At 41.4% G+C, this 25,422-nt stretch overlaps 1 protein-coding gene across 15 annotated transcripts in view; it reads left to right on the forward strand.

Moving 5' to 3' along the window:
- Positions 1–22,805, forward strand: part of NSD1 (nuclear receptor binding SET domain protein 1) — a 185,577-nt gene extending 162,772 nt beyond the window's left edge. For 9 of the 15 annotated variants that reach the window (XM_036239603.1, XM_036239602.1, XM_036239595.1 and 6 more), the window contains 6 exons: positions 6,613–6,882; positions 8,741–8,857; positions 9,788–9,929; positions 17,107–17,213; positions 19,105–19,309; positions 20,885–22,800. In XM_036239603.1, the coding sequence (XP_036095496.1) occupies positions 6,613–6,882; positions 8,741–8,857; positions 9,788–9,929; positions 17,107–17,213; positions 19,105–19,309; positions 20,885–22,515 (2,472 nt within the window). In that variant the 3' untranslated portion in view covers positions 22,516–22,800. Of the gene's footprint in view, positions 1–6,612; positions 6,883–8,740; positions 8,858–9,787; positions 9,930–17,106; positions 17,214–19,104; positions 19,310–20,722; positions 20,847–20,884 lie in introns of those variants that run through there. The other 6 variants (XM_036239591.1, XM_036239589.1, XM_036239592.1 and 3 more) reach the window with 2 other exon arrangements.
- The last annotated feature ends 2,617 nt before the right edge of the window (positions 22,806–25,422 follow it).

Here is a 25,422-nt window from a genome sequence, read left to right on the forward strand (position 1 = left end):
AGTGGCTTTTAGGTAGAGATTAGAGCTTAAAAGAAGATAACAAAAATGTGTCAGCACAGTTTCTAGCAATTGTCTGCACTTTATAAAACCAATTGTTCATTGATATAATCTTTGTTGCCTTGGAAGGTCTGTCTTCTCAGAGAAGTAGATTGGGTTAGAATCTATTCACAGTCAACATTTTACTGTTTGAAAGGGACCAAAGAGCCATGACAAAAAATCATAATGGCCCTGAGATAGAGTGGATAATGCACATGGGTAAATCTTGGTAATGGCTCATACTAAACATTTAGTGTGACTAGGATTCCCAAGGTCAGGAGAATTTGTATTAGGTGTATCTAACTATAGTGTACCTGGTAAAAGCATCATTGCCATTTATTATCTGGGCCCAATGAACCCTTTGTAATTTTTTATATTTTAAAATCTTTTCCATGAGTAATTTTTGCAAATAAAGGTAAAGGAATAGTGAATAAAAAATTTATTAGATATTTTAGTATTTACATTAAAATCTTCTAAAAAGCCTTTTAATCAATTTAGCTTTGGTGCTCAAGTATCACAAATACGATTAACAAAATGAGATTGCCCAGGTTCTTCTTGCAAAACATATATGATGATGTCATTTGTGGATACCATATTTCTTTTTTTGTCATTAGAAATGCATTGTTTTTGTACTCACTGGGTTTGAGTTTCTGAAGTCTTTTATTTATTTATTTTCTTTATTGATTTTAGAATGAGAGGAAGGGAGAGAGTGAGAGAGAAATATCAATGAGCTAGAATATCGATTGGCCACCTCCTGCATGCCCCCCCACTGAGGATTTGGCCCACAACCTGGGCATGTGCCCTGACCGGGAATCAGACCCGTGACTTCTTGGTGCATGGGTCAACACTCAACCACTGAGCCACACTGGCCGGGCTGAGTTTCTGAAGTCTTATAGTCTAAGATTGTACTTAGAAATCAATTTCATCACCATCTTTAGAGTCTAGTGTGTTTAAGTATGTCCCATATATTCTTTGGGACATAATTAAACTAAAAAACTGTCTGAAATTCAAATTTCATTGGGTGTCCTGGATTTTTATTTGCTAAATCTAGCAACTAAAAGCAGACTGTAAAGATGCTGTGTCTAGTGTGTTTCGTTAATTCTCACTCAAGGATATTTTTTCATTGAATTTTAGATAGAGTGGAAAAGTGGGGGGGGGGGCGCGGGTGAGAGAGAAAGAGGGAGAGAAAGAAAAAGAGACACCAATGTGAGAGAGACACATTGATCGGTTGCCTCCTGCACCACCCCAGCAGGGGCCTGGGATTGAGCCTGCAACCCAGGCACACGCCCTAGACTTGGAGTTGAACTTACGACCCTCAGTCCCCAGGCCGACACTGCCCAGTGAGCCACACTGGCCAGGGCATGTCTATACTTTTATACTTTCTTTAACGATAATATAGTACTTTGGGCAAAGCAGTACAAAAACTAAATGTCACTATTACATCATGGTTTTTGTGATTTCGTTATTCTTCCATTATTATTTTAGTTTTTTTTGTTTGTTTGTTTTTTATCCTCAGCAGAGGACATTTTTATCTTCAGATAGAGCGGGGAGGAGGGACATTGATGTGAGAGAGACACATAGACTGGTTGCCACCCGAATGATCCCAACTGTGGCAGGGACAAACTGCATCCAAGGTACGTGCCCTTAGCTGGAACTGAACCCGGAACTCTCTGGTCTGCAGGCTGTAACCGCTGAGCCAAACTGGCCAGGGCTTTTTTTGTTGTTGTTGTTGTTGTTAGCATTGTTAGGAATCACTGATGAATAATGAAATAATAAAATAACTCAAGATACAGGAAAAGTAATCACTAAAATTCAATAATATAGCTTAGATTTATAAAAGGATCTAATGGATCTATATAGTAGTTAAAAGATAGAGAATGAGTTTCATTTCTTTTTTAATAAGTAAATTTTCTTTTTGATCATTGGTAAACCTCTAAGAATGAATAAAAGTAATAGCCCAGCCGGTATGGCTTAGTGGTTGAGTGTCAACCCATGCACCAATAGGTCAGGGCACATGCCCTGGTTATGGGCCCAATCTCCAGTGGGAGCATGCAGGAGGCGGCCAGTTGATGTTCTCTCTCATTGATGTTTCTATCTCTCTCTCTCCCTCTCCCTTCCTCTCTCTCTAAAATCAATAAAGAAAAAAAAAATTTTTTTAAAGAATAAAAGTAATAAAATATGAATCTTTACAAATAGTTAGAACTGCTGGGGGATAAAAAACCTAAAATTGGGTCTTGATGGATTGGACCCTGGTGGTACATTGAGAGTTAAATGGAGTTACTGTGCATGGAGACATAACACTGAGTGTAGTTATGCCTCAGAAAAGGGAAAATAATCTGTTTCTCACAGTCATAGATGTCAGATAACAGCAAAGTAGGCATTTCAGAGTAGCACATTAACCATATTGAGTCTGGCTATTGAGGGAACAGCTTCCCATGAATGATCTAATCATATAATTTAGAGGCCAATGCCTTACTTTTTTTAAATAGACAGACAAACAAATGTATTTCCAGGAAAAGGATTTAGAATGGGGGTTGGCAAACTCTGTCCATGGGCCAAATCTGGCCTAGTGTAGTTGGGCAAAAAAAATATTTCCTCACATGGGAAGATTATATGAAATTCAAATATTAGTATCCATAAATAAATTTTGATTGGCACACAGTCATGCATGTTCATTTACATCTTGTCTATTAGTGTTTTTGTACTATACTTGGCAGAGTCGAGCTACATTTCCAGAGGTCTAGGGCCTGCAAATGTTAAAATATTTACTGTCTGGTTCTTTACAAAATAAAGTGTCAAGTCCTGGCCGGTTTGGCTCAGCAGTTAGAGCGTCGGTCCGTGGACCAGGGAGTTCCGGGTTTGGTTCCCGCTAAGGGCATGTACCTCGGTTGCAGTTTGTCCCCAGCCCCATGGGGTTGTGCGGGTGGCAACCTTTCTCACATCGATGTTTCTCTCTCTCTTCCTCCCTCTCTTCTTCCTGCTCTATCTGAAGATAAATGCAAAAATGTTCTGGAGTGAGAATAAAAATAAAATAAAAACATATCTTTTTTTTTTTTTTTAAAAAGTGTCAATCCCTCTTCTAGAGTCAGTGTTTACCTGCACTTATATATCTATTTCTATGTTCTTACATAAAACCATGTGTGTGTTTTTTTGGGGTTTTTTTTTTTTTGCTTTCTATTAGGCAAGAAACTTAAAATAGGTTAGATCAGATGGCAAGAAAGAATTATCGAAACATACCTTTAAGAGTAGGATGAATCTTCTTTTGAGGGGAAGGAGTGGTGTCAGGTAAAGATTCCTTGAATCAGAGGTGAATGTTCAAATGCCCTATGGTAGGACCTATAGTCTATCCTGTAGAACTTGTTTTAGGAGTTTTGTGGCTTCAATTTGCGTGTGGTAAGAGTATTAATAATAAGAGTATTTTACCAGTATTTTGAAGAATCTGGGAAGAGATCAGGCAGTGAAATGTTTGTCGTTTTTCTTTTGGTACGTGTCCCTAGTGGGAACTGAACCCAGGACTCTCTGGTCTGCAGGCCAACACTCCAAACGCTGAGCCAAACTGACCAAGGCAGATGTTTGTCCTTTTAAGTTGTTACAGAGAATTGGGTTGAGGACAATATATTTATACAGATTGTAGATTTTATAATATTGTTAAAGAATAAGAGGCAAAGTGTTTGAAATGAAACCATTTGAAAATTTAGAGGATGGAAATAACTGGTTAGGTAATCATAGTGATTTTAGATTGATTAGAATTGGTAATCTAGAATGTTTGATGTGAAAAATAATTATAAGGGACATTAAAAGAACGATAATTAGCCCTGGCCGGTTTGGCTCAGTGGTTAGAGCGTCCGCCTGCGGTCCGGAGAGACCCGGGTTCGGTTCCTGCTAAGGGCATGTACCTCGGTTGCAGTTTGTCCCCGGCCCTGGTTGGTCGTGCGGGTGGCAGCCACTCGATGTGTCTTTCACATCGATGTTTCCCTCTCTCTCTCTCTTCCTCTCTCTCCCTCCTACTCTATCTGTACAAAAAATGGAAAAATGTCCTCGGATGAGGATTAAAAAAAAAAAAAGAACGATAATTATATCTACCATGTTTAAAGCTGCTAGGCTCGCCCTGGCCAGTTTGGCTCAGCGGTTAGAGCGTCGGCCTGCGGTCCGGAGAGACCCGGGTTCGGTTCCCGCTAGGGGCATGTACTTCGGTTGCAGTTTGTCCTCGGCCCTGGTTGGTCATCCGGTGGCAGCCACTCGATGTGTCCCTTCACGTCGAGGTTTCTCTCTCTCTCTCTCTTCCTTTCTCTCCCTCCCACTCTATCTGTACAAAAAATGGAAAAATATCCTCGGGTGAGGATAAAATAAAAAAATTAAAAAAAAGCTGCTAGGCTCTGTACTAGATAGAGCCTTTACATATATTTCTTTTATAAAAATTTCATTTATTGATTTGAGAGAGAGAAACATCAGTTTGTCATTCTACTCATTCATGCATTTATTGGTTGATTCTTGTATGTGCCCTGACTGGGAATCAAACCCACAACCTTGGAGTATCAGAACAGTCAAGCGAACTGAACTTTCTGGCCAGGGCTCATAAATTTCTTATTCTCACAAGTCTTACAAGGTAGGTCTTGCAAGTAAAATAATTTATCAAAATGATGCAATTCCTGAATAGTCAAATTTTATGTTTCTGAAGACTCGCAGTTTGACTGTTCCCAAGTGAAATAGTACCAACTAGAGGAGACTCATTCTCATAGTGTACAAATCCATCTCTATTATGGAATGCCTGTTTTTCTTCTCAACATTGTTGCTAGTATTTGTGAAAACAAGTGGCTTCGGTGTCAAAGCTGCTATTTGACCTTTATGGTGGTACCACCATGTGGCAATAGCAAAAACCAGTTACAATTTACTTGGCCTGCCAGCTTTGAAATTATGATTCTTATATAATAATTTTTAAAAATTTTGTGGGTTTCATATTTTGTACGTCAAGTAACACTTTATTTTTTAAATATGTTTTTATGGCCCTGGCCTGTTTGGCTCAGCGGTTAGAGCGTCGGCCTGCGGTCTGGAGAGACCCAGGTTCGGTTCCCGCTAAGGGCACGTACCTCGGTTGCAGTTTGTCCCCGGCCCTGGTTGGTCGTGCGGGTAGCAGCCACTCGATGTGTCCTTTTCACGTCGATGTTTCTCTCTCTCTGTTCCTCTCTCTCCCTCCCACTCTTCCTGAACAACAACAAAAAATATATGTTTTTATGGATTTTTTTAGAGAGAGAGGAAGGGAGAGAGATAGAAACATCAATGTGAGAGAGATACATTGATCGGTTGCCTCCTGCATGCCCCCGACTGGGGATTGAGCTCACAACCCGGGCTTGTGCCCTGACCGGGAATCAAACCTGGACCTCTCAGTCCGGGGGACGATGCTTATTCCACTGAGCCACACTGGCCAAGCAGTAATACTCTCAAAATGCCTAAATCTTTATATCCTCCAATTTTTTTTTTTTTTAATCCTCACCCGAGGACATTTTTCCTTTTTTTGTTCAGGTAGAGTGGGAGGGAGAGAGAGGAACAGAGAGAGAAACATCGACGTGAAAGGAACACATTGAGCGGTTGCCACCCGCACAACCGACCAGGGCCGGGGACAAACTGCAACCGAGGTACGCGCCCTTAGCGGGAACCGAACCCGGTCTCTCAGGACAGCAGGCCAACGCTCTAACCGCTGAGCCAAACCGGCCAGGGCTCCTCCAAATTTTTTATTGTGGTAAATACACATAATAAAATTTACTATCTTAACCATATTTAAGAGTTAAGCAGTATTAAATGCATTCATAATGTTTGTACTCATTGCTACCATCCATCTCTACAACAACATCCATCTCTAGAACTCTTTTTTTATCTTATAAAACTGAAACTCTATATCCATTAATAGCTGTCATTTTCTCCTCTTGGCCCTTGGAAACCACTTCTTTTTGTCTAATTTTGATTATACTAAGTACATTATATAAGTGGAATCATACAATATTTGTCCTTTTGTGACTGGCTTGTTTCATGTAACATAATGTCCTCCAGGTTATCCATGTTGTAGCATGTTTCAGAATTTTCTTTTTTTAATCCTCACCTGAGGATATTTTTATATTTATCTTCAGATAGACTTGGAGGTAGAGAAAGGGAGAGAGAGAGAAACATCAACATGAGAGAGACAACATTGACTGGTTGCCTCCCGCACCCTGACCACGGCCAGATACGAACTGCAACCAAGGTACATGCCCTTGGCCAAAATAGAACTCGAGATTCATTGGTCCGCAGTTCAACGCTCTACTGCTGAGCCAAACTGGCCAGGGCCTCCTTTTTTTGTTTTTTTTTATGCTGAATAATATTCCATTATTTGTGCCACGTTTTGCTTATCTATTCATCTGTAAATGGACACAGTTTGCCTCCACATTTTAGCTATTGTAAATAATACTGCTAAATCTTGATACTTCAGAATCATATAAAATGTGACATGCAACTTTAAGGAAAATAGATCTCCCTTTTATAGGTCCTGAATCATCTTGTATTGACTTGCCTGATGGTACTACGTAGTGTGTGTTTCTTTTCCAGGTGAACCGTCCTATTGGCCGGGTACAGATCTTCACTGCAGACTTGTCTGAAATTCCCCGTTGCAACTGTAAAGCTACTGATGAGAATCCCTGTGGGATAGACTCCGAGTGCATCAACCGCATGCTGCTCTATGAGTGCCACCCCACAGTATGTCCTGCTGGAGGGCGCTGCCAAAACCAGTGCTTTACTAAACGCCAGTATCCAGAGGTGGAAATTTTTCGCACATTACAGAGGGGCTGGGGTCTCCGAACTAAAACAGATATTAAAAAGGTGCAGAAAACTTTTCTTAATTTCCAGATTTTTTTTTCTTATTTGCAATTGTTTAATATGAGGAATTCTTTTTGATGAATATGAGAAAATTGTTCATAGAGGAAAATAATATAATGTAGGGATTAACATTGTTATTGTGTCTTGCCATATCCTTCTAGAGTTTAGAGGCTTGAGAATAGATGTTCTCCTTTATCTATAAAGTCCTCGTATTGATTGCATTCACCGTGTGTGAGGGTAAAAAATATAAGGGAAATTCAAGAGACACCATGGCCTTATTTGTTTTTTTGTGAAAACCCTACCACTTTTAGTTAAAAGAGGATAGCGAGCGCATCATTCAGAGATGTTAATTATATACTAATAAAATTAAGTCTATCTTTACTGAGGGAAAATAGGTTTGGGTTCATAAACACGAAGAAGAGGATTACACCTTCTCTAAAGAAAATGAAGTAACATCTTCAAATTCAAACTTGGAAGGACCTACAAGTTTTATTATTATTATTTTTTTATCCTTACCCGAGGACATTTTTGCTTTTATCTTCGGAGAGAGCGGAATGAAGAGAGAGAGAAACATCAGTGTGAGAGAGACACATCGAGTGGTTGCCACCCAACCGGGGCTGGGGACAAACTGCAACTGAGGTGTGTGCCCTTAGTGGGAACCGAACCCGGGACTCTCTGATCCACGGGCCAACGCTCTAACCGCTGAGCCAAACTGGCCAGGGCACAATTTTTTTTTTTTTTTCCCCTCACCCGAGGACATTTTTTGATATTTTGTTCAGATAGAGTGGGGGAGAGAAAGAAACATCAACATGAAAGGGACACATCTAGTGGTTGCCACCCACCTGACCCAACCAGGGTCGGGGACAAACCGCAACCAAAGTACATGCCCTTAGCGGGAACCAAACCCGGGTCTCTCTGGACCGCAGGCCAACGCTCTAACCGCTGAGTCAAACCGGCCAGGACCAGGGCACAAGTTTTAATAAATAGATAATATTATATAGTTTCTGTGTAGAATAAATCTTATTTGACTTTTTAATAAAATAAAGCTTATTTTGGTTATACTTTCTGAAGAATTTTACTGACTTTGTTTCTAGGAAAGGAAGTGAATCTGGGTTGATCTGTTCCATTTGCTAAGACATTGTACTGAGGATGCAGTAATCAACAAAGGAGACATGTTCCATGCTTTCATAAAGTTTACGTTGTAGAGGGCAAGAGATATTGGACAAGTAATTACCCAGTATGGAAACAGAAAGGGTTCTGGAGGCACATGGCAAAGGGCCTGAAACTTGCATGTCTTCGAAAATATTTTAAGTTGAGACTTAAAAAATAAGTAGTTATTGGCTTAGGTCAGGTGAGTGTTAAAGCATTGCATATTGAGGGGACAGCATGTGTGAAAGCCAGTGTGACTGTAGTAGTGAGTCAGGGGGGACAGTGGTATAAAATGAGGAAGGGCAGCAGGGCATGATCCAAGGAAAAAGAACCTACCTGTATTAGGGAAACTGACTTAACTAAAGTATTTGGGCAGGTAACGGGATCAACTGTCCATTTCGCCATGATAATGGATCCTTAGTTTACTTATTTCTATTTTGGTTGATCTGTAGTGACCAGTGTATTCCTGTCTTTCTCCAAATGGTAGTGGTAGGAGTGGGGAGGTGGTTTTCATTATCAGACAGTCGAAGCATCATATTTCTTAGTTTCTTGAATAAACTTTTGTTAAGTAACTAGTTACATACACATGAACTTTTTTGGAGAATTTGTGGAGAATAATGAATTTGTTATTTCCATTATAATTACTATTTTTTAATAAGCTGTACTTATAAATACAGTTGTGCTTTAAGTCAAGAGCTATTTCTTGTTCTAGGGTGAATTTGTGAATGAGTATGTGGGTGAGCTAATAGATGAAGAAGAGTGCAGAGCTCGAATCCGTTATGCCCAAGAACACGATATCACTAATTTCTATATGCTCACCCTAGACAAAGTAAGTAATTGATTGTGAAATTAGTGTTGTCCAAGCCATAGTGTTTGTAGGTATGTCAATCACTATCCAGAATAGTGCCTTTCCCCTATGTTCAGTGTGGATCAGGGATTCTAGAGTAAGTTTACTAATTTCTGGCTGTACATCTATGGCCAAACACAATGCTGCTGTTAGCTTTTTTTGGTTTGTTTTTTTAGCTATCCAATATAAGTTGGGAACTATATCTTTTAGTATTTTTCCTATAGGATTAAAACTTGAAGCCAGAAAAGTTAAATAATCATTCTTTTACTCTTTTATAGATTGAAAAACTGATTTATTGCTATTTAATTAGTGCATTGAGGTCATATAAATTTACTGTAGAACTCAGCTTATGAACCCAAGTCAGCTTTTCAATTTTAGGAATTTTCTGATGAGTTTCATTTCATTGGTGCCTGGAATTATATTCGGAGCTTATTCCTAATGCTAGCATTCTATTGTGTTTATTTTATGTATATCAGAACTTCCTCTTTGTTCCTGAATATTAGGTTCTGCTAGCTTTCTCCCCCCCCTCTTTCTTTCACTAGCTTTTGTCATAGAACTCTTTCCTGGTATGAAACTTTGTAAGCATTTATAAAGTTCTACCTTTATGGTTTGTAAGATTTCTAATGTGTAGCCAGGGTTCAGGACTTCCTAATTTAGTGGATGGGACAAGCTGCTGCTTTTAGGGCATGGTCCTCAAACTTCAGCATATATCAGAATCACCTAGCAAGCTTGTTACAGCACAGATTACCAAGCGACGCCTCCATTTTCGCAAGTTCCAAGATGGTTATGCTAGTGCTGATCCAGTGAGTACACTTTAAGAACACTCCTCTGGGAGACCCAAACTCAATGAATAGGAACTTCCAGTATGTTAAATTCTCAGAAAGTAATGAGCAGCATCTGTTGGAATTCTAGGACCGGATCATTGATGCTGGTCCCAAAGGAAACTATGCTCGGTTCATGAATCATTGCTGCCAGCCCAACTGTGAAACACAGAAGTGGTCTGTGAATGGAGATACACGAGTTGGCCTTTTTGCCCTGAGTGACATTAAAGCAGGTAAGAGTCACTTAAGGATTCTGGAGCTAAGAACTGAATTTCAGATTTTAGCATCTTAAAATCTCTCATGTCCTGTAATCTAAAATGAGGTTTGTAGACTCCTGTGGATATGTTAAAAATTTTCCAGGTGGTATTTGGCATGGAATTTTTGTTGGTGGTGGTGTGATAAAATATATATAAACATAAAATTTATCGTTTTTAAGTGTATAGCCCTGTGGCATTAAGTCCATTGACATTGTTGTGCAATCACCACCACCATCCATCTTCATAACTCTTGATTTTCTCCAAGTGAAACTATCCATCAGACACTTAACTCCCCATTCTCTCCTCACCCAGTCCCTGGCAACCACCATTCCACTTTCTGTCTCTGAATTTGGCTGCTCTAGGAACCTCATATAAGAGAAATTATACAGGATTTTGTTCTTTTGTGACTGACTCATTTCGCTTAGCAGAGTGTCTTCAAGGTTTGGGTATGGATGATTTTAAAGGGATAAATTTTTTGACCCTTTTATATGAAAATTGGTCTGCCTTAGAAAGCATCAGCAATCCATGGCTCCTTTCTTACCCACCTACCCCTTTCACAGTTGCCCTTCATCTACGTTATAAACCATAGATTTATTTCTTATTCATCTGAATTTTATGGTTTATGAACCCAAGATCGTTTAGAAACAAATAGCTGTCACCTCTAAGATGCCAAAGACCTAGACATTTGGAGAATGCACAGCTCTGTTGTGGCCTGCCTGGGTGCCTATGCCTCTAAGAATTAAGAGTGTAGAAGTGAGCTGTTTGTAACCAGGACAGTACTTAGATGTTTGAAAATAAATCTGTTATGACTGAGAAGTTTCTAAGTAAAGTCATATAGTCATATGACATATTTTCCAAAAATTAAAGAAACTTAATTTGTAGCATGCACATATGACACCCTCTAAATTGCATGATTTAAAAAAATATTTAGACTTGTATAAAGTGTGTGAATTTTGAATGTACAAGTAAATACATAATTTTTCAAAATGAGTTTTGCAGGGACACAAGTAAAACATTTAAATTTAAAAATGTTCAAACTGAGATAAGAGTGGCCTAGGTAGTTTGTGGTTGACAATAATATAGTATAGTTACTGTCGAAGCAGAAATACCATATGAGCATTCTAGAAGAGTAATAGATGGATGAGATGAACCAGAGAACTTATATGCATGTATGCATAACCAATGGACATAGATAACAATGCTGGGGGAAGGGTGCCTGGTGGGGGGAGAAACATCTGTAACAAAACTATATTAATAAAAATTGGGGGAAAAAAGAAGAATAATAAAGTTATCTTTTGCCCAGTGTTGTTTACCTTAAGAAACATTAATCGAGCCCTGGCCTGTTTGGCTCAGCGGTTGGAGCATCAGCCTGTGGACCAGAGAGTCCTGGGTTCGGTTTCCACTAGAGGCACATACCAAAAAAAAAGAAACATCAATCAAGATAAAATAATTGGAGAGCAGTTTGTTCAAATTTATTCTATTGCCTTTTAAAAATATATCTGTAGACATCCTCTTCTTCCCTCACCCCCACCCCTAATCCTCCAAATATCCTTTTCTCTACAGTTTAAATATACTGCCTAAGAGTTATTTAGGTTTTCTAGAATTTTAAAGGTTCTGACAACTTTCATATTTCTTTTTTTTTATTTTTATCCTCACCCAAGGACATTTTTGCATTTCTCTTCAGATAGAGCTGGAGGGAGAGAGAGGAAGAAAGAGAGAAGAACATCGATGTGATAGAGACACATCGAGTGGCTGCCTCCCACACGACCCAACCAGGGCCAGGGACAAACTGCAACTGTGGTACGTGCCCTTAGCGGGAACCGAACCCCAGTCTCTCGGGACCACAGGCCGATGCTCTAACCGCTGAGGCAAACCGGCCAGGGCACAACTTTCATATTTCAAAAATTCAACCAGTAGTTTACTGTAGGTAACTGCTTGATCATCATTGTGCACTGTGCTCTGCTGAACTAAATGATGCTGATTTTTAAAATGCTGACTTGTATTTTTTTTTTTAATGGATGACTTCAGAGTGAACTGGGTAAATTTCTCCTTTGTAACAACAACGGATCAAGTGAACACTATAACAGCTACCATTTATCAGATGCCAGGCACTGTTTCAAGCATATTATCTAATTTAATCCTTGCAAAAATTCTGTAAAGTATGTGTTATCATCCCTATGTTACATGGATTCTTGGGTTTGACTCCTCTCTCATTCTTTTCATATTTCTCTCTAACCACCCCAGAATTGGGGAAGATGGGTACGGTTCTTCTGTATTAATTACTCAGATGTTACTCAGTAAAATGACTTTAGTACTTATATCTGTCCTGACTGCTTTCAGTACCACGCTTGTACTCAGAACTTCAGTCTGTCCGTGGGGATGGCCTCTGTCATATCTAAACACAAATTTCTGTCTTCTGTTATCAGCTCAGGTAGCATGATGTAGGGATTCACAGACATTCTTGTCCTCACTTGACTTCCAGTCTGCATTGGTGGGATGGGAAGATGAGACCAGTGTGCTGAGTGCCATGCAGTGTGCCTGTAGGAGCTGCAGCCTTGGCAAATGGAATCAGAACTTTTCGGCTTGCTCTTCTTACTCATCCAACTTCCTGGGTTCTTCACATACCTCTTATTTTCTGTCTCCCACATGTGTCATGCATACTCCCTTCACCATCCCCAATGAGTTCAGACCTCTCAAGAATTACTGTATGTTGGACCCTTTTCTAGAGTGTTATGAGTCTTTTCTTTATGCACACTGATACATTCTAATTTATCCCGTGTGGTTATGTTTACATAATCGGTGCTGAATGAGCAGCAGATTATTACAAGTATCCTGCTATCTTACACTTGTCTATATTGTTGAGTTGCATTATAAGCACATTAAATTTATGAAAATTCAGTTATATACTTTTTTTAAGTATGTTTTATTTAATTTTTATTTATTTGTTTAATTTTTGGTACGTGCCCCTAATGGGAACTGAACCCAGGACTCTCTGGTCTGCAGGCCAACGCTCCAACCGCTGAGCCAAACCGGCCAAGGCTGTTTTATTGATTTTAGAGAAAGAGGAAGTGTGAGGGAGAGAGATAGACATCGATGAAAGAGAAACATCAATTGGCTGCCTCCTGCATGCTCCCCCCCCCCCCCCCAGTGGGATCGAGTCTGAAGCCCTGACCTGGAATTGAAACAGGACCTCTTGGTGCATGGGACAATGCTCAATCCACTGAGCCACACTGGCTGGGCTCAATTATATACTTTTAAATAGTTTAATAACAATAGTGTGATAAAATTACCTGTTTAGTCCACTAAGTTCACAGTGGGTGTGAGGGGGGGGGGGGGCATGACTCTGCTTTTACCTTGCTCAATCTCAGTTCCTGCAAGTTTCCTGCAGTGTGAGCCTCTCACTAGGCCCTGAGTGATTTTAGTGGTCATACCTTTTTTACCCCAATGTAAGCCAGCTGCTTTATAATAAGTAAAGAATCTATTTCTAATATTAGATGAAACACTATGCGTTAATTAGTCTCACTAATAGAGGATGAGTCTGTCTGCAGTGGGAAATCTAAGATTTGACAGTTTTGACTGAATGATTCTCACGCCATTACCCCTGCCCAAAGACAACCTCTTTGTATACGTATATAAAATTAGTGTACGTGTTACTTCTGGTCATGATGGCAGCATAGGTAAACACAGTATTGCCTCCTCCCACAACCACATCAAAATTACAACTAAACTACAAAACAAATATCCTTCAGAACCACCTGACATCAAACTCAGTGGAAGTCCCTCAACTACAAAAGCAGCCACATCGAGACTGGTAGAAGGGGCAGAGGCACGGACAGGTTGATCCCATACCCAAGTGTGGCAGATAAAAATCAGGAGGATACCTTTCAGGGTTCTAGTGCCAGAACTTCTGGCTGTTAAACCAGCAGGAACTGGGGCTGAGGGAGGCTAAGGCTGCTGGAGCCCCAGGCAGCTCCCCTTAAAGGGTCTGCGCACAGACTTACTCGGACCCGCTCCTTCTCAGCTCCAGCACGAAGGAGAGGCAGCGTGAAAGATACCAGAGACATACAAGGAAGAACTGAGTTGTTTGGTATCGGGGCAAGAGCTGGAAGGGCAGTTTTCTCCCGGACAGACATTTTGGTGAAGGCCACTGTTCCTTTGGTGAGCCCTTCCCCCACAGGGCAGACAGCTGCCATATCTGAGCCTCCAGCAATCTGGCTCACACTGTTTGCCCCACCCAATTTTCAGGCTCACCCAAGCTGTTAACAGTGGCTTTACCATAGGATTGGCCTGCTTTGGCTCCTGCTTCAGATTTTCCTAAATTCTCTCAAACAAGCAGCATCTGGCCACAGTGAGCCCATACTTCTCGCTAAGTGGCCCAGGCCTGACACTAGAAGCAGCCAGCCTTGGCTCACAGCTTGGCTTCGCTTGGGCACCTCCAAGCCCAGCACAAGAAGCAGCCGTCGGCAGAGCACTTTGTAGCTTATGCCTGGTGGCCCTGGGTAGGACACAGGCAGTGGCTGACCTTGCCCCAGAGCCAGCAAACCCAGTTGGACAGCTTCAGACCACATCAAAGCACCACCGTCCAACCACCTTCACAAGTGACACATTCAAAGGAATGGACTCAGGGCACCAGAACACTGCTAAAGTAAGTCTTGCTCTGTGTGGTAGGCCCCTGCACAGCAGCTGATCAGCCTGAGTAAAACTCTTCCATTGAAGTGCCAAAAGCAGTCAAGACTCAATTACAACAGAAAGATATAAAGTCCACATGAGGGGTGCATCTCAAGGGCCCAGCTTGGTGATCAGGGAGGCTGTGCCACTGGGTTCTACAGGACACCTACTACAACAGGCCACCTTAGGAAGCCTAGGAGACATAGCAACTCTACCTAATACATAGAAACAAACACAGGGAGGCAGCCAATATGAGGAAACAAAGAAACATGTCCCAAATGAAAGAACAGAAAAAGAATGGAATTAACTCCAGGAAAAGAATGAAATTAAAGAAGATAAGTAATCTAAGAGATGCAGAGTTCAAAACACGGCTTTTAAGGGCAGTCAGTGAACTTAGTGAGGGCCTCAAGAACATAATAAAGGAGCAGTCAGAAATGAAGGATGCACTAACTGAAAGAAAGAATAATTTACAGGGAATTAATAGTAGAGTAGGTGAAGCCAAGAAGCAAACCATTGATTTGGAATATAGGAAAGCAAAAAACACCCAATCAGAACAGCAAAAAGAAAAAAGAATCCAAAAAATGAGGATAGTATAAGGAGCCTGTGGGACAACTTCAACCATACCAACATTCGCATCATGGGAGTGCCAGAAGGAGAAGAGAGCAAGAAATTGAAAACCTATTTAAAGAAATGAAGACAGAACACTTCCGTAACTTGGTGAAGGAAACATATATAAGTCCAGGTAGCACAGAGAGTCCCAAACAAGGTAAACCCAAAGAGGGCTACACCAAGACACATCATCATCAAAATGCCAAAGGTTAAAGGCAAAGATAGCATGGCTGGTGTGGCTTAGTGGTTGAGAGTCGACCCATGCACCACGCGGTCGCCGGTTCAATTCCCAGTCAGGGCACATGGCCAGGTTGTGGGCCCAATCCTCAGTGAGGGGCATGCAAGAGGCAGCCAATTGATGTTCTCTCTCATCGATGTTTCTATCTCTCTCTCCCTCTCCCTTCCTCTCTCTCTAAAAATCAATAAAGAAAAAAAAATTTTTAATAAATAAAGACAAAGAGAATCTTAAAAGCGGAAAGAGAAAAGCAGTTAATTACCTACAACAGAGTTCCCATAAGGCTTTCAGCTTAATTTCTCGAAAGAAACTGCAGGCCAGGAGGGAGTGGCAAGAAATATTTAAAGTGATGAAATGCAAGGAACCTAAAACCAAGATTACTCTTTCCTGCAAAGCTATCTTTTAGAATTGATGGCCCTATAAAGAGTTTCCGACAAGAAAAAGCTAAAGGAGTTCATCACCACCAAACCAATATTATATGAAATGTTGACAGGTCTTGAAGAAGATGATTTAAAAATGTGAACAATAAAATGGCATTAAGTATGTATCTGTGAACAGTTGAATCTACAAACAATATGAGCAAGCAGAACAGAAACAGATCATAGATACAGAGAACTTTTGGTTGCTTGCCAAATGGGAGGGGGATGGGTGGATTTGTGAAAATGATGAAAGAATTAAGAAGGACAGATTGGTTGTTAGACTGATGAACCTCAAAGGGAAGGGGGAAGGTGGGGCGGGAAGAGAGAAACCAAAGAACTTATATATGCATATATGCTTAATCGATAGACACAGACAGTAGTGTGGAGAAAGCAGGAGGGGGGCAGGATTGAGGAGGAGGGGGTTAAGTGGGGAAGAGGGACATCTGTAATACATTTCAACAATAAAGATTGAAAAAAAAATTAGTGTGTTTGTTAGGCTTTTGCTAATGTGTTTTGAGTTTGAACATGTTATTTGCTCTCTTGGTTTTGATGACATGCATAACAGAAAGGGAATGTTTTCTACCTTGAATTTGTACATCTCTTTTTAAAATTTTACAAATTACTGCTAAGTGCATTATGTCACGGTCTCTCATAAACATGTGAGATTGTTATTTCTCCATTTAACATTTGGACTCAGAGCTCAAAGCACTCAGATTTTGGTGTAACTGGAATGTAAAGCCAGGGATTTAGGTCTATGTTATAGAGTTCTCTAGTATTACTCTGTGTTGAGATGGCTTTCCTTTGAGCGCTGCTAGTATTCACCTTGGCATAGACAAACAGGTTTTATCCATGCCTGCATTCCCAATGCCTGACACATCAATTTAAGTGTTTGTTTTTGGTAATGAATTAATATACTTTGGATCTGAATGGTTAGAAAACAAATAAAAAAACAACTTGGGATATTAACACCTCTACAGTAAAAGTTAGTTTAAATATTACTTGTTAAGCCATTTAAGTTTTTCTCTTGTTAAGTTGTATTAGCTGATTAGTAATGTTACAGGATTAGAATTTATTATTTTATTAATATAGTGGGATTTGGAGGTAATCCATTTTTCTTTTAAAAATTAATCTTTTCTCTTAAAAATCAATATACTTTATAATTAATAAAGAAATAATGTAATTAAAACCATAGACATTAATATTTTCGTGGTTTCTTATGCAGGCACTGAACTCACCTTCAACTACAACCTAGAATGTCTTGGGAATGGAAAGACAGTTTGCAAATGTGGAGCCCCAAACTGCAGCGGCTTTTTGGGTGTAAGGCCAAAGGTACCTTCTGAATATTTGCATCGGGAATAATGGTGTGGTCCTCCCATCCTACCCAATGCAGGGCTGAGTTTTTTTACTTTTTTCTTTATTGATTATAGAGAAGAGAGGAAGGGAGAGGGAGAGAAATAGAAACATCGATGAGAGAGAACATTGACTGGCCGCCTCCTGCATGCCCCCCACTGGGGATTAGGCCCACAACCTGGGCGTGTGCCCTGACCGGGAGTCACACCGGCAACCTCTTGGTGCATGGGTCAACGCTCAACCACTGAGCCACACTAGCCGGGCTGAGTCTTTATTTTAAGAAGATGTCTCTGAATAATGACATTAAATAGTTGTCAAGACCATTGGCAATTTACCTAGTAATCAGCGTTCTGATGATCAGTTTGGTGACAAAAGAGAGTATCTTTGAGTATTGTTGGAGTGTTTTGAACAGTCTGACTTCTAACTAGCGATACCTTTCTAGCAAAAAATCTGTAAAATAGGAATCTGTAAACTGGTTTACTTCCCATGTTTTTATTGGTCTCAGCTGATATTCATATTTTCCAATAAGCTGCTTAGTATTAACACTGTCAGTAATATTGACAGTAGGATCCTTAATCTTATCATGTTAACAAAGTATAAACTTTGTTGTGTCTTTCTGGTATTTTATGTGCGCTCTTTAACTGAACTATAATTCTATAACTGTTAGGAATTGTTTACAAGTCTGTATCCTGCTTTTCTTAAATATTATAAAAAAATTTTCCTTGCTGTTAGTCCTCTTAATTATTATTTTTAGTGACTATTGAATTTTTTGTATAATGGATGGATCATAATAGATGACATCTGAATACTTCCAGATATTGCTCTCATGATAGTAACAGCACACTGAAAGTTAAAGTTTAATTTTGATGCATAATAGATTATACAGTGACTCTAGTTGGGTATTTCCATTATGGTTTTTTTGTTAAGTCAACATTAACTGAAAAATGCAAATTAGTTCAGCAACTCATAACTAAGGAAGGTAATCATTTTGAGCAGTAACACATAAAGATGAAGAGTACCCACTAATTATTTAATCTTATTAAATAAGGAAAATTTTGTTCATATTATATTGGATTTTGTTTGTTTGGTTGGTTGGTTAGATGGTCTTGTTCCTTCAGACGCCCAGTGAACTTATTCCCTATAAATTAAAATAGTAACTGAGTTTAACCTGAGTTTAATGGTGTTTAATGGTGTTACATACACTGGGGATGTCAGTTTCTGTATCCTTAAGGTCTATGTAGCATTTCACACATGAATCAGTGATAGAGAAATTCCAGAGCAGAAGCTTATGAAAACCATCACCGAGTTTGGTGACCAAATAAGAGCACAGAGAAAACCAGCTGGCTATACCAGGGTCTGTCTTGGGTGGTGGACATAAATCTAATTTGATTTAGATAAAGATGCATAGCTTGTTGGAGCCAAGGACCATGAACTAGTTTTTTTTGTGTCTTCCTAGCATATGACTTCTACTAAGTGCTCAGTGAAGGTTTGTTGACTAATCTAAGAAATGTGTATGCACACACAAACACACGGTGAAGTCTTCCTTGGTTATGAAATTAAGATAAAAATAAAACTTACAAAAGGGGTGGTCTTTAACACCAACCTTGTTTGTCAACAAAAAGAACTTTCTCTTTTATTTCATTCAGGTGGCAGGAATAGTTAATGCAAAAGTTAACAATTAATACAACCATTTATTGGGTCCCTCTGATGTGCTAGGTTTCTTTTCTGTATTTTCACTTATCTTTATAACAGTCTATGAGGACTGTCTCTTCTCAGAGGAGAGACTGAGGCTCAATGAATACTTAACCTGGTCAAGATCATACAACTAATGTGTCAACAGAATGCTGACTGCCCAATATCTGACCTCTAGAATCAACCCATTGCCACGGAAGAAAAGTCAAAGAAATTTAAGAAGAAGCAACAGGGGAAGCGCAGGAGCCAGGGTGAAATCACAAAGGAGCGAGAGGATGAATGTTTCAGCTGTGGGGATGCTGGCCAGCTTGTCTCCTGTAAGAAGCCGGGCTGCCCAAAAGTTTACCATGCAGACTGTCTCAATCTAACCAAGCGACCAGCAGGTTGGTGTCAAAATCTGTTTACAGTGTTCCTTGTTTTCTGCTAGCATTCTCAGTGCCCTTGGGTCTTTTCATGCATAGTATTAAGGGGATATTCTCAATCTGGAAGTAAATGACAACAAAGGCTTAGAACCCTAGGTTAATAGAGAAAGGAACAGAAACTCACTTGCTATGTGTCAGTTATTTTATTTTCATTTCTATAATGTTATTTTACCTTCCTAGCAAACCCTTAAAGATTTCACCTTACCATGATGTAGATACGGAAACTGAGAATGAAGTTTGTTGAGATGATTTGTCTCATTAGAGCAGATAGATGGAGGGGCTGTATTGAAAGGCAGATTTTCTGACCTCAGAGCCACTAAATCATGTTCCCTTTCTAAAGAAAGAGCAGTTGAGACAAAGTGGAGCTTTAGGTCATTCTAGTCAGTGAGGTATGGACTGACGCCCTATTAGACCCCCTTTAGTATACTCCCTTCTGGAAGAGATGCAGCCATGTCAGTTAACACATGAGAAAGCTGCTTAGGCAGATATAGTACCCAGATATTTGTGGTTGGAGAAGTCACTAAACTTTGGGTGGTAATTTGGAGTTAGAGGGTTTTAGGGATTTGGACCTGCCATCTATTTTAAATTACAAAGGTGAGAAACAAGTGGGAAGCCATTCTGGGCAAGGAGGTTATACATCACTAGTGGCCTGCTTCCTGAAATTGCAGAAAGAGAACATCTTTGGGGTGGTACTGAGGGGAGTGTGTCTCTGAATTAGCTTTCCTTTAATCTATTGTTGCTGGGGTAATGAAGTAATAGAGACTGAGGTAGTGTGAAGGCAAGGCCATAACATTGACCTAACAGTGCCAGGAAGTGGAAATGGGAAATTGTTTTGGATTCAATTACTCAGGGTCACAGTTAGCACAGACTGTGATAGAACTTATATTGCCTGAGAGCGGAGCGAGGTCTAGAATAGTTTATTTGGAAGGAGCTGGGGTGAAACACTGTCCATGACAGAGATTCTCAGCTATCATGAAATGGAGGCAAATAGCACCTGAGGTTAGCTTTGAGTCTTTTCCACTGATTCACTGTAGACAACACAGGTAAAGTTTGCACTTTCAAGACTTAAAATTGTGCAAAGGTAAATCTTCTTCCATTTTTTTTCACATTTGTGTACCTGACTCCCTCTTCCTATTTATAACCAAATAAGTGGAAGTTTAAATAGCTGAGATTTCCCCCTTAGAGTTGAATATTTAAAGATTGTATAGAACAAAAGAAGTTTGCAAAATATGAAAGTAATATATTTATATTCTATCTAAGGTGAGTTTTGGGGATTTTCTCCTTGTTAGAAATATAAATAAGGAATTACTCCTGCTTGTATATTTAGTTGCTACTTAGTTGCTACTTGATACTGGCTATTATTTTTATATGCAGTTGTGCAGAAGAGGAAGCTGAGATCCTGGGGCTGGGGAGGCATGAGCTCTCTGCAGAACACGGCAGTTTGAAATCACTCCTTTGACCTGGTTCCAGAGCCATGGCCCATCTCGTATGTATCTCTTATTTTCCTAAGCTCTTGTTTCACATCTGTATTTTCAGGGAAATGGGAGTGTCCTTGGCATCAGTGTGACATCTGTGGGAAGGAAGCAGCCTCCTTCTGTGAGATGTGTCCTAGCTCCTTTTGCAAGCAGCATCGGGAAGGGATGCTCTTCATCTCCAAACTGGATGGGCGTCTGTCTTGTACTGAGCATGACCCCTGTGGGCCCAACCCTTTGGAACCTGGGGAGATCCGTGAGTATGTGCCTCCCCCAGTACCACTGACTCCAGGCCCAAGCACTCACCTGGCAGAGCAATCATCAGGAGTAGCTGCTCAGGGGCCCAAGATGTTGGACAAGTCACCTGCTGAAGCCAACCAGATGTTGTCGCTGTCCAAAAAAGCTCTGGCAGGGACTTGTCAGAGACCACCGCTGCCTGAAAGACCTCCTGACAGAACTGACTCCAGGCCTCAGCCTGTAGATAGGGTCAGGGCCCTTGCTGGGTCAGGGACCAAACCCCAATCCTTGGTATCCAGCCAGAAGCCACTGGACAGGCCATCTTCAGTGGAAGGACCAAGACCCCAACTATCTGACAAACCTTCTCCAGTAATCGGCCCAAGCTCCTCACCCTCAGTTAGGTCCCAACCACTGGAAAGACCTCTAGGGACAGCTGACCCAAGGCTGGATAAATCCATAGGTGCTGCCAGCCCAAGGCCCCAGTCGTTGGAGAAAACCCCAGTCCCTACTGTCCTGAGACTTCCACCATCAGACAGACTGCTAGTCACCAGCAACCCCAAACCGCAGACTTCAGACAGGTCTCCAGACAAATCCCATGCTTCTTTGTCCCAGAGATTCCCACCTCCTGACAAAGTGCTGTCAGCTGTGGTCCAGACCCTGGTAGCTAAAGAAAAAGCACTGAGGCCCGTGGACCAGAATACTCAGTCAAAAAACAGAGCTGCTTTGGTGATGGATCTCATAGACCTAACTTCTCGCCAGAAGGAGCGGGCAGCTTCTCCACATGAGGCCACACCACAACCTGATGAGAAGATGCCAGTGTTGGAGTCCAGCTCATGGCCTACCAGCAAAGGTCTGGGGCAGATGTCGCGAGCTGTTGAGAGAAGCGGTCTGTCAGATCCTGTCCTTCAGCCTCCTGGGAAAGCCGTGGCCCCCTTGGAGCACCCCTGGCAAGCTGTTAAATCACTCACCCAAGCCAGACTTCTTTCTCAGTCCCCTGCTAAGGCTTTTTTATATGAGCCAACAACTCAGGCCTCAGGAAGAGCACCTGCAGGAGCTGAGCAGATCCTAGGGCCTCCCAGCCAAGCACTGGGCCTGGTGAAGCAGGTAAAGCAGATGGCCGGAGGCCAGCAACTACCTGGACTTGGTGCCAAGAGTGGGCAGTCCTTTAGACCTCTTGGGAAGGCCCCATCCTCCCTCTCCACTGAAGAGAAGAAGTTGGCAACCACAGAGCAGAGTCCCTGGGTCCTGGGAAAGACCTCACCAGGGCCAGGGCTCTGGCCCATGATGGCTGGACAGACACTGGCACAGTCTTGCTGGTCCTCTGGGAGCACACAGACATTGGCACAGACTTGCTGGTCTCTTGGAAGAGGTCAAGACCCTAAACCAGAGCAAAATACATTTCCAGCTCTTAACCAGGCTCCTTCCAGTCACAAGTATGCAGAGGCAGAACAGAAATAATACCAGTAGATATCACATGACCAGACCAGCTACCCCCAGGGTTCTTGGGGGAGGGAAATATCACACACACACCCTTATAAAACAGACCCCAATACTTTTCCACTGTTATTCTTTCTTTATATCCCAACACTCAGAACTCTTGTGACATTAGCCAGTGGGGGCTTGTGGTTGTGTGAACCATGTATGGAAATCCAAGTGTGCTTCAGCAAAGGAGACAGACAGACTTGGGTCTCTTTCCCTCAACCTTTACACGTGGTCAACTTGAAATAAAAAGTCCACTCTGGAGTCAAGCATGGGATTCAATTTCGCTGGTCAGGTTGGAAGGTAAAGGGGCTTTCAACGCTATTTCTCTAGCCCTACAGAGCTCCACTGAGGGCACCTGATGAACCCTTTGGAGGAACTAATAACTATTCAAATCAGTGGTGATTTATTGAGCATTTATGTGTGCTGGATCAGATGCTGGGCCCTGATAGGAGATACAAAGATAAATAAGACCTGATTCCTGTGAGCCTAACATGCCTGCCTGGGTTTCCAGGCTGTTTTCAAGAACCTTTGACCAGGAAATAACATGAAGTTCTGAGGGGTTCCAGACTTATTTTGTAATATCCTTTGTGGCGCCAGAAATGGTTGTGTTAAGTAAGGTTCTTCTGGCTAGGTGTGCACGTGCATGCATGTATGCTCATGCAGATGTCTATAGGCAGGATGGGGCTGCAGAGGTCAAGTGGGGCTGTTGGCTAGGCAGTTGCTGCTGCTTCTGTCTGGGTTGTGCAAATCTGAAGATCTGTACTTGGTGGAACAGCTGGTTGAGGGACTGGACTCTACAAAAATGTAGCTTTCCCACAATGTAACAAGGCAATTGGCAAGCTTACCTTTCTTTTTTACCGATTTTCCTCCTTTATATCAACCCACCCCATGCCCATCCCCCAGACACTCAGGTGCTTTCAGATTTCAGAGTCTTGGGCAGTAGACCTAGGTAATCTCTGGCAAGCTCTGGGCTAGATCCACCACCACCAGCTCAGGGAGGGTACCAGATCCTGACGGAAAATTACTTCTCTTCTGATCCTTTGCTCTCCTACCTGAATGGAGGGAGTCCTCTTCTTCACTAGTGGATTCTACCACCCTCTCCCTGAGAATTGTTGTGTTCTGTGTTGAGAGCACCTTCCTGCTGACTCAGTTCTAAGGCAACCGTAACTCTTCCTTTATGACTGGCAAGATGTGGCATTTAGAGAAATGTCCAGTCTAAGAGTGACCCTTCACAACTGCTGATTATCTGTTACTGCTGCCCTGAGCTGGGGCTCAAGGGCTGGGAAATCTGTTGGTGCTACCCTGCCCTACCATTTACCCAGTTCACTGACTGCCAACAGGAAGTACTGTTTGGCCAGTTTCTTTCCATTCACCTATGCCTCTTTTGTCCCTAGACCAAATGTGTTTACCTCTATGCTTTGCCAACTTAGCCAGCAGCTTTAGCCAACCAGGCCATCTGGCCCAAATGTCTCCTGACCATTCTGTCTGGGTTTTACACCCTCAACAGGAATCTGTATTTGTCCCAGTTTCTTCCTAAGTTCCTATTGAGGTTGCTCCAATCACTCTTAAGGAGGGAATAATTGTTGTTATAGACGCATTTGCGCTTTACATAAAGATTGAAGAAAGAATTTGCTTTTATTTCCCAAAGTTGGTCTCTGGGGTTGAGACACTTGAACTCAGGCAGAGGCACAAGGCTGGGCAAGGCTGTCCTGAGTTTAGGGGCCTATCCTTGCATCTTTCTTAGACCTCGGAATCTCCTCTGTAAATTCCACCTGCCTAGTTCTCCCCTTTTATCCTATCTCTCTTCCCACATCATCAGAGAGGGAAAGCTCTTTGTTAAAAAGGAAGAGAAAACAAAGCATCTTATTTTCTTTTAAAAAAAATTTTAAACCATGGAAAAGATATTTTTAAAGAAATCCACCCAGAACATTAAAGTTCATTATATTAAGTATTTATCATGTGTGAGAAGAATAAGTATATAACTGCAGCTAGTAGGTCTTTTTCCCTAATCTCTTAGGTTGTATGAGTAGGGTTTGCTTGGTGCCAGTCATGTGCCCTTTTCTCTCCTGTCATCTGTAGTTACAATCAGAAAAAGTATCCACACCACACTGTCAGAATCTCCTTTCACTATGTGTGTTAAATTACCTTAGTTCGTTTCATGAAATAAACTGTGAATTTTTTTCGTGGTGGGGTTGTGTGCAGGCTATGTAAAAGTTTGTAAGTGGAGAAGTTTGATCCTGGAGTAGCTTCTCTGAAGTAGGCTTTGGTAGGTAATTGACTTGACAGCCACTCTAGATATGTCTCACGGGACAGGAAGGAGTGAGGGAAAGGTGGGCCATGATTGGCCACTTTATGGTTTTATTTTGGTCCTTTACATTTTCTACCACTCACTGAAACTTTCCTTCCAGACATGCCTGAGAAAACAACTTATGAGCTATGCTTGGTTTAAGGGTGTAGGAGGGCAGTTCTTTATTCTAAATGGATGGAGTGCCAGGTTTTCCTGGAGGCCATTGACTCAGGTTGAAGGGAACCTAGAGAAATTCAACTGTCGGGCCCACTGATAGCAGCATCTGATTCTAGATCATGAAAAAAGTCACTATGCAGTTTAGAAGCACAATCAGGACCGTTGGAAACGGACACTTTTGCCTGATGCTAGGGAGGGAGTTACCTTGCTAGGACTCTCCTGGAGCCTGTACTAATACCTTTCTCCAAGGAGTGTGAGTTGGCGATTAAAAGGTAACCCCTTCTCTTAGAAATTCCTTCTCTTATGCAGAATGGTATTTGCCCAAGTGCTTGGAAATTGGGATCTCAAGAGAGTCTGCCTCTAAGCCACTTCCCCTGGAAGCCTTTCCCAAGAGGAAGTCATAGTTTCCATAAGTAACT

The sequence above is a fragment of the Molossus molossus genome, unplaced genomic scaffold (assembly GCF_014108415.1).
Source record: "Molossus molossus isolate mMolMol1 unplaced genomic scaffold, mMolMol1.p scaffold_m16_p_4, whole genome shotgun sequence".
Classification (NCBI taxonomy): Eukaryota; Metazoa; Chordata; class Mammalia; order Chiroptera; family Molossidae; genus Molossus; species Molossus molossus.